The 16245-nt window shown below is 46.7% G+C and overlaps 1 protein-coding gene across 1 annotated transcript; it reads right to left on the reverse strand.

The window, feature by feature from the left end:
* Nucleotides 1-402: 402 nt before the first annotated feature.
* On the reverse strand, nt 403-12085 carry LOC138531930 (serine protease 1-like). The gene is made up of 5 exons (XM_069641024.1): nt 12025-12085; nt 4933-5089; nt 2647-2906; nt 2186-2316; nt 403-700 (listed from the first exon to the last, which is right to left on the reverse strand). The coding sequence occupies exons 1-5, from the start codon at nt 12059-12061 to the stop codon at nt 551-553; spliced, it is 735 nt and encodes a 244-aa protein (XP_069497125.1). The 5' UTR covers nt 12062-12085; the 3' UTR covers nt 403-550.
* Nucleotides 12086-16245: the final 4160 nt, after the last annotated feature.

Here is a 16245-nt window from a genome sequence, read left to right on the forward strand (position 1 = left end):
AGAAAAGCCCCACATTTGGTAAAAAGTAAGTAAAAACCTTGCTTGTAAACTCTGGAATCCAGAAAGCAACACACACTTGAGCAATCCTCTGGCAGATGTGCTCCACCATCTAGAGCTCCTTTACATCAGAACTCTGGCTCGAAGCAGACATCATCCATTCTGGGAAAAGCCTTTCTACTCAACCAAGATGCACTTCAGACCCTTTCCCCCAGGGTGCACCAACTCACCTGTGCATTTGTATAGTCAATGCACCAAAGTGCAATGCATGATACCCAAGTTGTATCAAGTTGCCTAAATCTGCAAAGGCCACAGCTTCATGCTACTATTGTACACAGTGGTCTGAAACCTGGACTTGGACGTGCTCATTAAAAACATTAAAAAAAAAGGCAGAGACAGCTCACGAATGTACCAGCACTTTTTATTATCTGATGTGTTTAGGTGATATGTATGTTAGGACAGAGAACATCGGTTTCATCGTCTGGCACTCTATGTCCATGAGCTGGCCCGTGGAGGTGATGCACGTCTTGGACAGCCAGACCAGATGTCATATTTAGTTTAACGCCAGGGTCTCCTCGATCCAGGGCAGTAGGGCGCAGACCTTGGTGTACACACCAGGGTAGTTCCTCTCAGCACAGCCATAACCCCAGGACACGATGCCTTGGAGTTCCCCGTTGCACACCAGAGGTCCTCCGGAATCCCCCTGCATCGGAATGGAAAGAGATGGTCCAGTTATCATCCAACAACAGGTCCTATGTCCATTAGTGACACCACCCCCTGATATGGACACTTTCCAGGGCAAGCATCATAAACCTAGCCCCTCCAAGCAAATATACCACATCAGCAAAACTTTGAGAATAAGCATAAAAAAAGGCTTGATTGTCCAGGATAGAAAATCCAGACAGGAGATGCATAACTATCCAGCACGTCCTTGCAATGCCCTTTAATCACTTGCAAAGCACTGCAACACGAACTTGCCGATAGTCTTTGCTCAACAAAACTTTTAAGCAACTCAGACCTCATGCCTATTGGCGCTATTATGTCCATTGCCCAAAACTCCATCAGAACATAACCAAAGGGTAGCTTCTTCCCCTAAACCTCTGCCTCCACAATGCTTATCACACAGAAATAAGAGCGGGAAACGAACAAGCTTACTTGTTTGCCATATGCACATAGCGAAATTCCCACTCACTCCAAACTCTATAGTGCCCGGAGTTGACCCGGAGGTAAGACCTTGAAATAATGTGGCAATGGATTTCAAACTCTCACTGTTCTACCAAGCACTTCCAGTAAACCCTGACATGTTCAAAAATGGAACCGGTGCATAGTCAATGAAACCAAAACACTCTATACGGCAGCAGGCCGCTGGCTACCATTTTCCACAGTGTGCGCTAAAAATCTCCACCCACGGCACTGCAGAGAATGCCGGTCACCTTGCGCATAGGCTCAGATGCTGTGATGACACTCTGGACAGGGTTCACCACAGCCTTATGCAAACCATGGAGGCCAGAGCCTTGCTGTAACTGGACTGCAGTGCACAGAAAAAAAGCAAATACCTAGCAAATAAACTGCACCCATCCTCACAAAGGCCCAAGATCAGGCTCTGCCCCAGCTGCTGCCTAAAACCCATGTGCTCCTAGAGGCTACTAATCAAAAGAATAAGCTAGCCCAGGGGTCTGCAACATTTGCCTCTCCAGGTGTTTTGAACTGCAACTCCCAATGCCCTAGGCAGCGTAATCAGTGGTGGGAAGTCATGGGAGTCGTAGTCCAAAACACCTGGAGAGCCACAGATTGCAGATCCCTGAGCTAGCCTAACAAAGATCTATCAAGCAATACTGGCTGAAAGGTTTACAGAATCACAGAAAGTGTTTCTTTTGGCACTTCCTGTCCATAGAGGGCCGAGGGGGAGAAAGAGAATGTAATAACGATAGAAGGGAACAATGATGACAGAAGGAGGAAGGCGGAGAAAGATTGTTCATTCTCTTTCCTCTCATTGAGGCTCTTGGGGCAATCTGGGGCCTTCCCTAAGGTGCATGAATTAATGAGTGATGGGACATTTGCGGCAGGAGCAATGCTCTGTAGGATTTCAGTTACAGGATATCCGTTAACATTGCTAGGAGGGTTCGGCTCTCTGAAGATACAATGATGCCCTGTAATTCCATGTCCATGGCAAAGCCAGGTCAGTTACCTGACAGGCGTCCTTGCCTCCCTCGAAGTACCCGGCACACACCATGGTGCTGGTCAGAAGATAGACCTTCTCGCAGTCTTCATGACTGAGAATTGGCACATCAACGCACTGCAACCTTTCAGGATTTTGCTCTATTGCAAAGAACATGCAGAAAAGACATACATGGAGTTAAAGATTTATCACCATATCTCTCAGAGAAAACAAGGAGGCGGCAAAGCATTATCACGAACATGGCCGCTCGGAGGGCTTAGTCTTAGTAGCAGACGTGAAACCAGAAGCAATGCTGACTCTAAGGTCTATCCCACCACCTGTTGCGTCCACCCAGGCTCCCTTTTCTTATTTCTCCAATTCTGTGGATAGTCTGTACCACACCCTTCTGAATCATGAAGCAGAGAGTCAACAAGTGAACGAGTGTTCCTGCATAGCTAACTGCTGCGTACAATAATAGTTCTGCTACTCACGGATATCACTGCGTGTGGTGCCCCATCCTGACACCACACACTTTGTTCCCACTGCTGGACATGCAGTGGGTAGTGCAATGGGCTGCACAGCGTTGTCGAGTGGCACAGGATGGTAGAGTTTGATCAACATGATGTCATGGTCCAGGGTTTGGTAATCGTAGCTAGGATGCCAAACGATGCGATTGATCTTCATCAGCTTTTCGGTGCCTTCAAAGACTTGGATATTGTGATCACCGAGGATAATCTGCATGGCATATGGACTGTGATAGACAACAAGAAGGGACTCAGGAATAGCCAGGAATAGACATTGACAAGGGACTGATGAAATGGCTAAAAGAGACGAAGGAAGGGTAAAAGGATAGCAAGAAGAAATAAGACATTTGGGATGGCTCTAATGGCAGACTGAAGGAAAGAGGTATTGAAGAAGGCAAGCATTAGTCAACAGGAAGTAGGAGGACTTTTGAAAGAACTATGAGAGACATCACTGGAGTTTGAGGAAGGAAACTGTAGCCATCAAAAATATATGAGAATGACTTCTTCGGAAAGAAAGCGCATTAACAGGAAATACTAAAGGACTGCAAGAAACATTAAGTATGGAATGGGTGACTTAGGAAGAGATTGCTAGAGTCAGTAATAGGGGACTGAGGAAAAATTGGTATAAGGCAGTAATATAGGACTGAGTCGGGTAATACAAAAGTTAACAAGAAGGGGCAGGGGAAGTGCAGAAGGCAACAGTATCAAGGGACTAAGTAAGGGCCTGCATGTGCCAGAAAAAGCCTTTGAGAAGGAAATCACAAGTGGCGGTGAAAGGATATCAAGAAAGTGAATGACACAAACAAAGGAACACGCAGAAGGGAGCCTATGGGACTGAGGAAAGAGATGTAGGAATGGGCTGCATGAGGCACAGCTTTAAGAGAATCAACTGACGGAGAATGGGAGAAAAGAGAAAGAACTGCGAGAGACACCAAGAATGGATTTAGGAAAGGTCAGAAATGGACATTGACAAGGGACTGGTGAAAGGACTACAGGAGACAGGTAAAAGAGAAGGAGGAAGGACAACAGGAAATAACAAGAATGAATCGAGAATAGGAAATGCACCACAACAGAAAAAAGGAAAGGGGTATTAATGAAGGCAGACACAAGCCAGCAAGAATCAGGAGAAAGAGCTACAAGAGACAATAGCGGAGTCTGAGGAAGGAAGTAGTCGCCATATAAAAATAGAGAAAGAGGGACTGCTGGGGATATAAAGCTCAATGGCAGGGAATGCAAAAGGGTTGCAAGAAACAATAACTATGAAAGGGATGAATGAGAAAGAGACTGCTGGAGGCAGTGAGAGAGGACCAAGTAAAGGGTGGCAGAAAATAGTGATATAAGAGTGAGTAAGGGAATACAAAAGACAACAAGAGTTCGTGGTGATGCACAAGAAACAGTAACAAGAGAATGAGGAAGGACCTGCATGTGACGGAAAGAATATACTGAGAAGGAAAACACAAGGGTCCGCGAGAGGATATCAGGAAAGGAAGTGAGTGTCATCAAAACAGAAGACTGAGGAAGGGAGCTTATGGGACAGGAACGAGGGACTTGAGAATGGACTGCACGAGGCAGAGGTTTAACAGAATCAACTGGACAAGTAAGCAAGAGAAGAGTAATGGCTACATGTACTGCAAGAAAGAAAGGAAAGAAATGAAAGGGCGTTGCAAGTGACAACAGTATTGAAGAGGAAATACCAATGCGGAGCGGGGCATGCGACAGTACAGCAAGACATAACAAGAAAAGACTGAAGAAAGTGCTGTAAGAGAAAGCAAGAGGAGGAATCTGTGGAAGGTACTTGGAGAGACATTGAGGAGAGCGTGAGGAAGAGACTACATGCAACAATGAGAAGAGCCTGAGGAAAGGACTGCAGAGATAGCAATATACAAAGGAAGGGTCTACCAACTGCAGCATGATGAAACCACTGGGGAATGGTTACACAAGACACCAAAATAGTCTGAGAAAGAGACCACTAGAGAACGTAGGGCCTGAGGGGACCGATGAGGAAATTGTCAGAGATATTGAGAAGGGAGATGGCATTTAGGAATCAATTTCAAAAGCAGTGAGGATGGATAAAGGAGGAAAGAGATGAAGGAAATGGTTTGAGACTGTCATAAAGATTATGACTATGGGATGCCCTCAAGAACACCAAGAAAAAAGCATGGAAGCAGTGGCAATGCTACAGAAAATTGAGAAAAGAGAAAGCAGTGAAAGAAATGAGTGTTTCAGCACCAGGTGTGTGATGTAATAACTTACTTGTACCAGCAGTGGGCAGCAGACACCACCCACTGGTCGTTGATGAGCGAACCTCCGCAGAAGTGGTAGCCTATATTTAGGGACACTTGCCATGGTTGGGAGTTGGGCTGACAGTCATAGCCACCTATGATCTTTTCTTCACCCCATGGGGCGGCGACTAGTGAGAGAGCGAGAGAGGGAGAAACAAGCAAACTGTGGGTTGTGCTTCGGAAAATCTGTTTCAGATCGAACATTGGAGTGCTGGAACGAGCTATGTGCATGTTTCGGACACTGAGACAACATTTCTCTTCTGAAGTGCAATTCCCCAACCAGTCCACGATTAAAAGCTTGGGAAGAGGTCACACCTGATGGATATAATGTTTGCAAAGACATGAGTTAGGAGTCTAATTTGAGCCATGGATTAGTAGAGACTGCCTAATTTGCACAACCCCAGACGTTTACATCGCAACAATCAAGAGAATGATTTGAGTAGATCTTTGGTTCAGCGATGGTCCGGGTTTGAGGACTTACACAACACCCTGGTGTCAGTGAGGATGTGGGCATGTTGAAAGAATGCACAGGGGAGTAAATTCCCCCCTACTGCTTCCCTAGCGACAGAAAGGCCAGGTTCTATAGACAGGAAAGCTGTGTGGAACTACATCGTTTCTTAAATGTGGGTGGGATATGAACTGTGGATACTGTGGAACAATGCCTACAGTATGCAATGCCCTGCACTGGGATTCCTGGTGGTTCCTAAGGTCGGCAATGAGCTCTATTGGGATTGCTATAGGCGTGTTGGAGACTTGATCTCTCTTGCGATGAGTCGGCATTTTTTTCTACCTTTTACCTGGACTGCTGTTTCCCTTTGCCATTTAGATGTCAGCAAGGTGATCATGGGTCCAACAAAGGTGTAGAGCCAGTTTACCACTTTACATTTCCATGTCTACTTAGGGGGTTTAGGCAATGTTGATGTACTAAGTTTCGCTTTATTTATTTTTTAATAGTGATTTGTGGAGTGCTACATGTCACCTTCCAGCTGCCTGAAAGTGCTGGTAAGCCTTGTGCATAGCATCAAGTTAAAAGATTTGATCTTGTATTAATAGCTCATCCTGATTCTCTTATTGGCTGATGGCTTAATAGTCGTGCAAAGGAAGCAACCAAGTGTTCTCCTGTTGGTGCGGCCATGTCTCTCAGATGATGCTCCAGGCCTCCTACAACCACCATCCTCACGGTAAGCTGCCATCAGCCCCCTAGCCCCCACCTGAATTCCCCACTGCACAGCACGCCCCCCAACATGTTTTCTAACCTTCCTTTGCTCCCACATCCCAACCCGCCCACAGTGCATCCTGATTGTGACTTGCTCTGACCAAGTGACTGGCGTGTGACGTTTTGAATCAGCGTATAGTCTGTGTGCAGCTCTGCAGGCCCTCTTTAGCTACAGGCCTCCTACAGCCACCATCTTCATGGTAAGGTGTTCCCTGCCTCCTGATCCCCACCTGAATTTCTCACTGCATAGCGCAGCCCCCCAGCCATTTTTACGACCTTCTTTTCCTCCCTCATCCCAACCTGCCCACAGTGCATCCTGATTGCAACCCGCTCAGACCACGTGATCGGTATCCACCTTTTCAATGGCCCTCCCAAAGAAGCCTTGCCCAGGCAGCCGGCAAAAGGCCAGATGCAAACGATTGCTCCCTTCTGGACCACTCCCATTCCCTGTTTGCCCCTGGTCACCTGTGTACGCCAGTCAAACAACTCAGCCTCTACAATCCTGGTAAGGTGGTAAGGGTGGGGAACACAGCAATAACTGTGCTGAAGAAAACCCTGCCACTTCCACACTATTGCCCTATAGTGGCTTTCAGACACTGCATAGTTGAAATTAGGCTGTTTATTTGAGGTGCTGCAAATGTTTTGAATCTCGGCGTTTTCAGGTGCTGTATATGTTTTGAATCTGGGTGCTTTTTCAGGTGCTGCATATGTTTTGAATCTAGCTGATATGATATGTTATGGCATTTGTAAAGCGCCTTTACACAAGTGTTTCAAGGCGCGACGAGGCAAGGAAGGGGGAACAAAGGGAGGACAGAGACAATGATCTTACCAGGCCAAGTGACATTGAGATCGTGCAAGTGCAGGGGAGGTGGGAGGGGTAATGGGAAGGGCAGTGCTGTACATGGGATCAAAACAATAACAAGAAGTGCAGCCAGCAGGTGGCAGGTGCAAGGGTAAGCGCAGACAGCAGGTGTCCAAAAGTGCGGGTAGGGTGACTGTAGGGTTACAGATACAGACCCAAGTGCAAGGGTTGCTGGGAGGCAGTGTGGGTGTGCAACTGGGTGGGCAGGGACCTTGGCCCGTATTCAGAGGGTAGCCAGGTGACCAGTGCAGTATCAGACAGGAAATCAGCAGGGAAGAGAGAAGGCAGAAGCAAAAAGTAAGGTCTTGGGGTGCTTCCGGAACTGGAGATTGTTCTCCTCAAGTTTTAGAGAGGCAGGGAGACTGTTCCAGAGGGAGGCCCCAGCCGAAGAAAGTGATCTACCACCAACTTGTTGCTTGGAGAAGCGACTGACCCTGAGGGAATTGGAGGTGGAGGAGCAAAGAGCTCGAGTAGGAAGGTATTTACGAAGAGAGAGTTGGAGTTATTGAGGACCCAGGCCCCAGAAGGCCTTGTGTATACTGCAGAGGGTCTTGAACTTAATCCTTGCAGCCACTGGGAGCCAATGCAGAGATTTCAGTGCTGGAGAGATACTATCCTTGGGCGTGAGGCCAAGGACAAGTCTCGCAGTCCTGTTCTGCATGAGTTGCAGAGGGTGCAGAGTAGAAGCAGGCAGATTTAGAAAGAGGCTTGTTGCAGTAGTCCAGCCTAGAGAGAACCAGAGCTCTAGATACAGTGAGCTTCTGGGGGAAGGAGAGGAAAGGAAGAATACCTTTGAGGAGGTGCAGTTGGTGGTTTGACTTCTTAGAGACACCAGAGATGTGAGGAGAAAAGGAAAGTGTGGAGTCGAAGATGACCCAGAGGTTCTTAGCCTCACAGGTGGGAGCAGGAAGAGGGCCAAGGAGGGCCAGCCAGAGAGTAACAGGAAAAGAGGGTGCAGGTGTGCCGATGAGGAGAATCTCCGGCATTAAGGCACAGATTGTCTTATTGGCATTTAGGCAGAGGTGCTTGTCAGGTACTGCATATTGTCGCCAGTGATCCCCGGGTCCGCGCTTAGAAACCTCTGGGTATTAAGCACGTTATAAATAACCAATTACAATTACTGAGCCTAAGTGAATGTGGATTGCGGTCGGTGCTTGAATCTGAGTGAATGTAGAGTGCAGCCAGTGTGTTGTAATATACAAATGTAATATTACACACAATGTCTTCCCTGCTTCACATATCTTGCACAACAACTCCACCAGTAGAATGCAGCAATCCCCACAATAAAATTCAGTCCAGTTGCACACATAATGTCCCTCCGGCTCTTATATTTTGCACAATACCGCTGCCAGTAGAATGCAGCTATCGTCCATGATAAGATTCAGTCTAGCTGCATACATATCTCTCGCATACTCTTCAGTCTACCTATAAGCACCCACCCACCTGCCTGCTCAACACGGGTGACCAGCGGGGACCTGGCCACCCGTACCTAACATGGAACTGGTCAAAATGCACACACGCATTCTACAACTCTCAGACAAATATCCCATACTTGGACTCCGGTTCCCAAGGGCATTCAACCTACAGCGTGTTGCGACCATACTAATGGTGCAAGGCGCTACACAAATGCCCATTGCATTACATTACAATGTGGTAATGTAGTGGTCTCACATCTTTGGTTTATTGTATTTATACTTTATATTTATGCTTCTATGAATATAGAACTATAGCTACCAAAATCCAAAATAAATAAAGTAAAATCTGGATTGGGTGGGTTGAAATTGGACAACTTGAGCTGTCTGTAGTATTTTTAGTTCATGGTGCAAAGCACAATTAAAATGGAGGTATGTGCAAAACAATTTATTAACCCAAAAAATCAAACCATCCCCATGTGAAGAGCAAGTGGTGCTTCCTGTACTGCCTCTTACTTTGCATTATGGTACTTGTTGTTTTGCTTCTCTTTTATAAATGTGATTCTGCAAATAGAAGAATGCAAGTAACGAAGGCAGTCCTGGATGTGCTATTTACAAGTGAAATGGGACAACTTCAGATGTCTATAAACCCTCCTCGGGGTTGTAGTATCAAGGAAACATCATCGTATTTGTAATTTGGAAGAAACCTGCAATGCTCGAAAAAAGTAAACTTTGTTTTGCTTGTGAATCAAGAAAACAGCTAACAGTGTTTAGTTCACTCTTCCTTCCACAAATGAATCAGCCAGAGTAAGTGCAGTTTGGTGGCAGTTCTTGCAGGGAAGTCATTTGGGGGTCGCTAGGGTCCGCATCTGCACAGGTGAATACAATTTACAATTCAGTCACAACTGCGAACAGGTTAATGAGGGTTAAACAAGCAGAAATTATAAAATAGCTTAAAACAAGTTTACGTCATGATTCAATTTGCTTCAGAGGAGGCACAGATTTAATAGCCAACTGGGGGCTTTAGAATGCACATGTGGCATCCCAGTGATAATTACCAAACATTCACATGCAACAGAAACAGCACATTTGCAGAGTCGGGCCTCAACTGTTATAACCTGTCTAGACTGGCCTATATTAGTGGTGCCTGTCTGCATATACTTTCTTACTGTGGTGTGCCATTTCTTACTTGGCATCAAGGCTAAAGCAAACCTTATAAGTGTTATTAAGTGACTAAGCAAACCTCATGGTGGTGGTGGCGTCAGTTCGCATTTACTTTCTTACTGTGGCATGGCATTTTTGTACTGGGCCTCGAGGGTAAAGTAAGCATGATGAGTTTTATTATGTAGGTCGACTGGCCTACATTGGTGGCTCCTGCCTGGCCATATATTCTTTGTGGCAGGTGATTTTTGTTCAGGCATAAAGGATAAAAGCAAACATAAGTGTCATTAGTTATGTGGTACACTGGCTATATAGCAGGTCTGGATTTACTTTATTTCGGTGCATTGCATTTTTTACTAGCTGGGAATTCTTATATTGTAATACTGGCAGAGCCAGCATGAAAGTGTTTTTTTATACTGGTATATTTTGTGGGCATCATGAACATGAGTTGACAATTGCTCCTGTGCACTGTTGGTGACTTGAATCTATTGGGATTTGTTTTTCTTTCCTGTGCTACCATACAAAACTGATTGAAAACTTTGTGGCTTTTTATCCCATTTTCACAGTAAGTGTTGTAAAATGCAGAATATTAAACCTCCCTCCACCCGAACACCCCTGGTTTGTTCGGTTGTTGTTGCTCACAGCCGCGACTGCTTATTAAATGCACACACATTACTGCCTTTTCAGTTCAAAAATGTAACTCCCCCCATTGTTCGTTATTTCAATCAGACCGCATTTGTGCAGCCATGATGCAATGGTGCTCGTTTTGATACGCAAGAGTCATGTGCTGCACGGCACGCATTACATCATCAGTTCCTTTCACCATCTATATTGTCTGTGCACACACAGTACTTAATGTGGGGCGAGAAGGCGGGGGGGGGCTGCACTATATGAGGGGTTTACCTGAGGATTCTCTGGTGGGGAATGAAACAGGCCATTAGCTAAGGAAACTTTGGAACAGGTGTGGTCTATGAAACTAACACAGTGGCTTAAAAGCCATGAATGATTCATCTATTGCAGAATATACCTCTCATGAAAGTGAGAACCAATAGTGGGCCAGCTTCTCAAAACTTGTGGCAGGAGTGAGGAGACGCGCTAGTGCAGCTCCTCATTGGCGCCAAACAAGTAGCAGCCCAATTCACAAAGGGCATATGAATCAGCACAGTCAGAGGCCCTTTTTCCCCCTTTGCACATATATGCAAATAAGGGGGCATCTCCGGGCCTTTAAAAGTGCATCCTGAATTCACAAACGCTATGCGCTTTAAAATGCCCAGAAACTAGAGTCACCCGCCTGTTCCTTCGGGGGAGGTGCACATCTTGTTTTCGAAGTGTGACAGCCGGGCCCTTTAATGGCCCGTCTTGGTGAAATGCGCTGCCAGCAAGCATGTGTCTGCTGAGAGCTGATCAGACATGCACGGGGGATGGACAGTGCATATTTGCGCCACTGTCCAGCCCCTCCTGTAATGCTCTGGTCTCCTTTGAGAATAAGGTGACCTGAGCATTGAGGAAAGTGGCGCAAATGAAACGAGTGCATTCGCTGCGCTCCCTTCATTTGTGCTACTTTGAGAATCTGGTCCATAGTATCTCATATTAGAAATCAACAATCCAAACAAATATTAAAATAATAATATTTAAATAAGAAAACAAAATCAAGTCAAAACGGGAACTGCCAACACCAATCATTGTAGGAATGAGAGATAGTTTGAAAACATCTGCTCTTAAAGAGGCACATTTTAAAGAAATGGTAGGTTTTGCTTCTGGTGCACTATTAGCAGTGATCAGTGAGGTGTTCATTCCTCAAAATAGCTCCTTTTATGTCTCAATGCCTGAAGGAATTGCCTGGTGAGACATCAGACTTTTCGCCCTGACTGCAGTGGTGGGACCATCATCAGGGTTTACAAAGGACATCTCCCTAGAGATGCTGTTGCCATGCAAGCTTTGGAAATGACGAACACCACGAAAGGGAGAGGATGCTCCAGTGCCTACATCACTGAAGATGGCCGACACTGCCCCTGCCACATTCTGGCTTGCACCCAGTTCTTTTTCAGATCTGCCAGAGCATCTTGGGACCATGCAAATGACAGCGGTTCGCGGTAAAAATCCCAGTGACGTAGCATCTCTACTGATCCTAACACACGATGCTGTTCTATCTAAAGCACCTCCTGATACAAATGCAGCTAATGCAATAATATGTTTTCTATAAAGCTCCCTGCCACTCCTTTCAACCATGTATGTGCTGTATTAAAACCCTAACACAAATACATGTCATTCCAGGGGTCACAAAAGCTATGTAATGGCTTAGCTTCCCAATCTCTTCCAGATTCCTCCTGAAATCCAGCTGTTCTTCTCCCGCGTCTCCCATGATTCCTGGCCAGATGTTTAGCGCTGCCCTCTCCTCTGTGAGGATCTCACCTGCTGCCCCAACCAGCACCGAGAACAGGAGAAGCATGATGCCAGACTGCAGGAAGGTCCACCAGGAAACAATGCTCACAAAGATCCCATGTATATAGTCCCATGATATAGGGCACAGGTTTATGATTAACTGAACTCCCTCGACCGAAGGAACCGAGCCAAGGGCAACAGATGGTGCTCTTTCACGGAAGTCTGGAACTTATGTAGATTAATTCTGAAATCAATCAGACCCTGTATCAGAAATATCTTCAGTGTGTGTATTACCTTTGAAATAGTTGGCCATATGGAAGCAAGATAAGCACTTCAGGGTGATGAAACTCTGGGCTCCTGCCTCTTACTTGTAATTCAATGTGCCTGTGACTCATTGGTAAACCTTTCAGCCGCAGAGTCTTTCTTCTCTGGAGGCTTGCCTCTATTCCCATGGTGTCTGCAGGATGAGCCCACCAAACCTGGTCTCCACCAAGCAGTATCTGGGACTCTTCCAGAATAGCCCTGAACACGCACTGAAGGTGCTCAACATTGTCTTAACAACCACCACGCACTTCACAAGTAACTATTGTAGCACTTTCTAAACAACCACCTAATCACTTTCTAAGAAAACACAATTACAGTTTCTTAACATGTAAAGGAAGTGGTGATCCCCCACTATGCAAATGGACCTACGGAAGCGATGAACTCTGACAAGACTTCCTTGTGGGGACTGCTAAGTGCATGTTATGTTATTTTATGTCATTAGGATAGGGTCCCGCACCCCAGTCGTAAATGAGGCAATTCCCCTCCAATGAGGGGCACGCACCACAATTTGAATACCTCTCTTCTATGCTAACCTATGTGATGTACACTGGACCAGGTAAGTAAGTAGACAAGGAGCGCAAACCATTCTGACCCAGGTAGGTGCAGAAGGAAAGATGCATCTTTATGCATCATTTACATGTTAGACATGGGAAAGCAGGGTCTGAGCACCCACTCTAGTTCCTTCCTTATCTCCGAGTTCCCAACCGACTCTCCTGAAAGCTGCCAATCCCCCTGGTCGCACACACATCACTGCATCCCACTAAGCCTCACACACACCACTGCATTCCACTAGGACTGTCAATGCAAACACTCAACACACCTTGATTGAAAGTCACTACAAATTTCCTTCCTTAAAAAAAAAACAAATGAAGGGGGGACACTGCTGAGCAGCCACAAAATGGCTGCCTACTTCTAACCCTCCGTCGTGTGCTCAAGAGTGATGGAAGAAGGCCCTGCTGAAGTGTGATGACTTGGAATCCAGATTGAGAAGGAATAATGTCCCCATAGCGGGCCTCGCTGAGAGCTGTGCACGTGGCTCCATAGAAAAAGCCATTGAGTCCCTGCTTATGTAGATGCTCAGTCCCATACACTATGCTGTTTCTGGCTTGGCTGTAAATACAACACTGAGGAAAACCCCTTTTTTTGATGATTCCGGAGGAAGCTTTGGCCTTTATTGAGGCCAATATACCCATCCCACCCTTGGGAGATTGCAGCAGAATGGGGGAGGCGATGACCTCTCCCACTTGAGGGAAGTACCGTGCAGTGCTGGGACCCTGGCATGCTTGGTTCAGCTGGCACCTTTTGGACTGTGCTGATAATGTTGTATCCACTGAATAGGGGTAATACTATGCTGGATTAATATGTGTGAATGATACACGTAGCAGGCAATTGGTCTTATTGTACAATTATCCTGTGCATAGATGGGCGGGCTAGTATCAGAGGTTGGTGTAAATGGAAGAGGTGCTCCTCTATGCAAGGTTGCTGGTATGGTACTGGCTTGGAAATTGGGATTAGGGGGGGTTGGGCGGGGTTTAGCATGGCCCCGGTTGAAGGGGTGCTGAGTGTGGTGAGGGGACAGGCAGGGAGGGCATTGGCATTACTCTGGTTGGGTGGGTGATGAGGGAGGTGAGGTTGGGGGGAACATTCAAGGGAGTTATGTTAAAATAAAATGGACAAGCATGTGGCAAGAATGCTTGGTACGCTATCTTGGTGAGAGTATACCGTCCCTGGATACTCGCTGGCACAATAGACCTTAATGGGGACTATTAAAATACTGAGCTGGAACATTAGGGGCCTTGTGAATTACTCAAAGTCTAGGAAGATAGTAGCATTTGTGGGCAGGCATCCATACCTGGGGCTGTGGCAATGCTCACTTGACATGGGATGGGGAGACAATGGGCCTCAATATAAGTGTGACGGTCCGGTAGTAACTGTGCCGGTAAGCTACCGGCACCATTGCTACCGGACCGGCAAACTACGAGTTGTTCTCGCGGATGCCTTTCTGCCCAGCAGGTCTGACCTGGCAGGCAGACCGGCACCCGCAAGCACAACTCGTCGGATGCACTGGCACCATTCATGGATAGTGGCGGTACATCGGACCTCCCCATTCCCATTGAGCCCTGCAGGGCTCAATGGGAATGGGAAGTAATGAATACCGGCAGTGGGGATGGACCAATCCACCGGGGCTGGAATGCCTCAGTACATCCCCATTGCCAGGTGCCGGTAATTTCACGAGTTTGGTGGCAGCCATGCCGACTACCGCCAAACTCGTAATGAGGCCCAATAGGTTTTACAGCAGCTACTGGACACAATCCAGGACAGTGCTTACCCTAATACATAAAAGTCTCAAGTTCGGACTACTTCACTCCCATATTGATACTGAGGGAAGATATGTAATTCTACAATGTAAACTGTTCAACACTTATGGGCCCAATCAAGATGGCCAGACTTCTATGCAAAGGTGGCCGATGTGGAGGCTGCCTATCCCTTAGTACCCACTGTGTGGGGTGGGCATATGAGTACCATACTGGATCATCAGCTTGATAGAACCGCTAAGACACCCTGGTTACTCTCACAAGCAGCACGTTGCTTACTGAGCCAGGTCGTTAGGCTTGACTTATGCGACGTGTGGCAAACACTCCACCCGAAGCTGCTGGGATTCTCCTTCTACTCCACAGCACAAAATATGTGCTCCAGGTTACACCTTTTCCTGACATCGAGATGCCTTGTGGGGCAGATATCGGGAGGGACTATAATCCTGCACACTTATTCGGACCACATGCCTAAAGGACTGTTCCTGGACTGGGGCGGGTGGCCCCAGGATCGCTCAGCATGGCAGTCCAAGTCAGCCACCTTACTGGTCCTGGATTTCCTGGTAGATACAGAGGAAGATGTGCGCCCTTTTTTCCAGACTAACAACAACGATGCAGTTTCATAGGGTGTACCTTGGCAACCATTTAAAGTATAAATCAGGGTTATGGCCATGGCTAAAGAGTGTGGGGTGATTAAGTCCATCCACAGGGAAATTGCCCAATGGAAGAGTAAGCTTAAGGAGCTAGAAGATAAATATACGGTTGATCCCAGCCAATCCCGTGCTGGCCGAAATAAAGACTCAGCTGGACCTATATAACGAACATGGGAATAGGGAAGTGAAATACTTTGGGTGCCTACTACGGCTAGAAAATACGGGGAGGGAGAGTGACTGGGTAGGACACTGTCAAAAGTAGTGCAGCTCGAAAGAGATTAAGCCCACATAGTGGGGGGTCAGAGACATTCACCAAAATACGAAAACTCGGATCAGGATATTAACTAGATGTTAACAGATTTCTATAAGGCCCTACGTCAGGCACCGGCTGAAAGAGGGCGGAAATGAGTTACAAACGCGGCTAGACACAATCCCAATTTCACTCATCTCGGAGGAGGCCAGAACACGAATCAGTAATCCTCGTACACAAGTGGAATTTCTTAAGGTAATTGCAGAACCGCTGCACAATAAATCCACGGATCTGATAGCTTCACAGTCGAATTCTACATGGACTATGGGCCTATCCTTGCTTCTTACCTCTTCAGAGTATGGGAGGAGTCCTTGCGCAACAGGCAACTTCCCGAGACGGTACGAGAAGCCAATATTATAGTGCTCCTGAAACATGGGAAACCCAGCAAGGACTGTGGCTCGTATGGGCTGTTGTCTCTGATGAACGTTGGCACTAAAATATACACTAAATCCATCGCTAATAGGCTGCTGCCGCTGATGCCCTTCATGGTCCACGGAGACCAAGCAGGCTTTATCCCTGGCAGATCCACATCATTGAATCTCAGATGGCTGTTTAATGTTATGGCCCAGATCTCACCTGCTTCCCAGGTGTGGAGTGGGAGACTGCATGCTTCAGTACAGTCACCTCCTTTATACTAATCCCATGGCCTCCG

Source organism: Ambystoma mexicanum, chromosome 1q (genome assembly GCF_040938575.1).
Source record: "Ambystoma mexicanum isolate Mex_15411 chromosome 1q, UKY_AmexF1_1, whole genome shotgun sequence".
Taxonomy (NCBI): domain Eukaryota; kingdom Metazoa; phylum Chordata; class Amphibia; order Caudata; family Ambystomatidae; genus Ambystoma; species Ambystoma mexicanum.

Bases quoted from the DNA above. Each gene is read 5' to 3' on its own strand.
- LOC138531930 (XM_069641024.1), bottom strand. From the start codon at position 12,061: ATGCTTCTCCTGTTCTCGGTGCTGGTTGGGGCAGCAG. The intron at 5,090-12,024 runs GTGAGATCCTCA...CTCTCTCACTAG, and splicing joins GGTGCTGGTTGGGGCAGCAG to TCGCCGCCCCATGGGGTGAA. The intron at 701-2,185 runs GTAACTGACCTG...ATTCCGATGCAG, and splicing joins GAGGCAAGGACGCCTGTCAG to GGGGATTCCGGAGGACCTCT.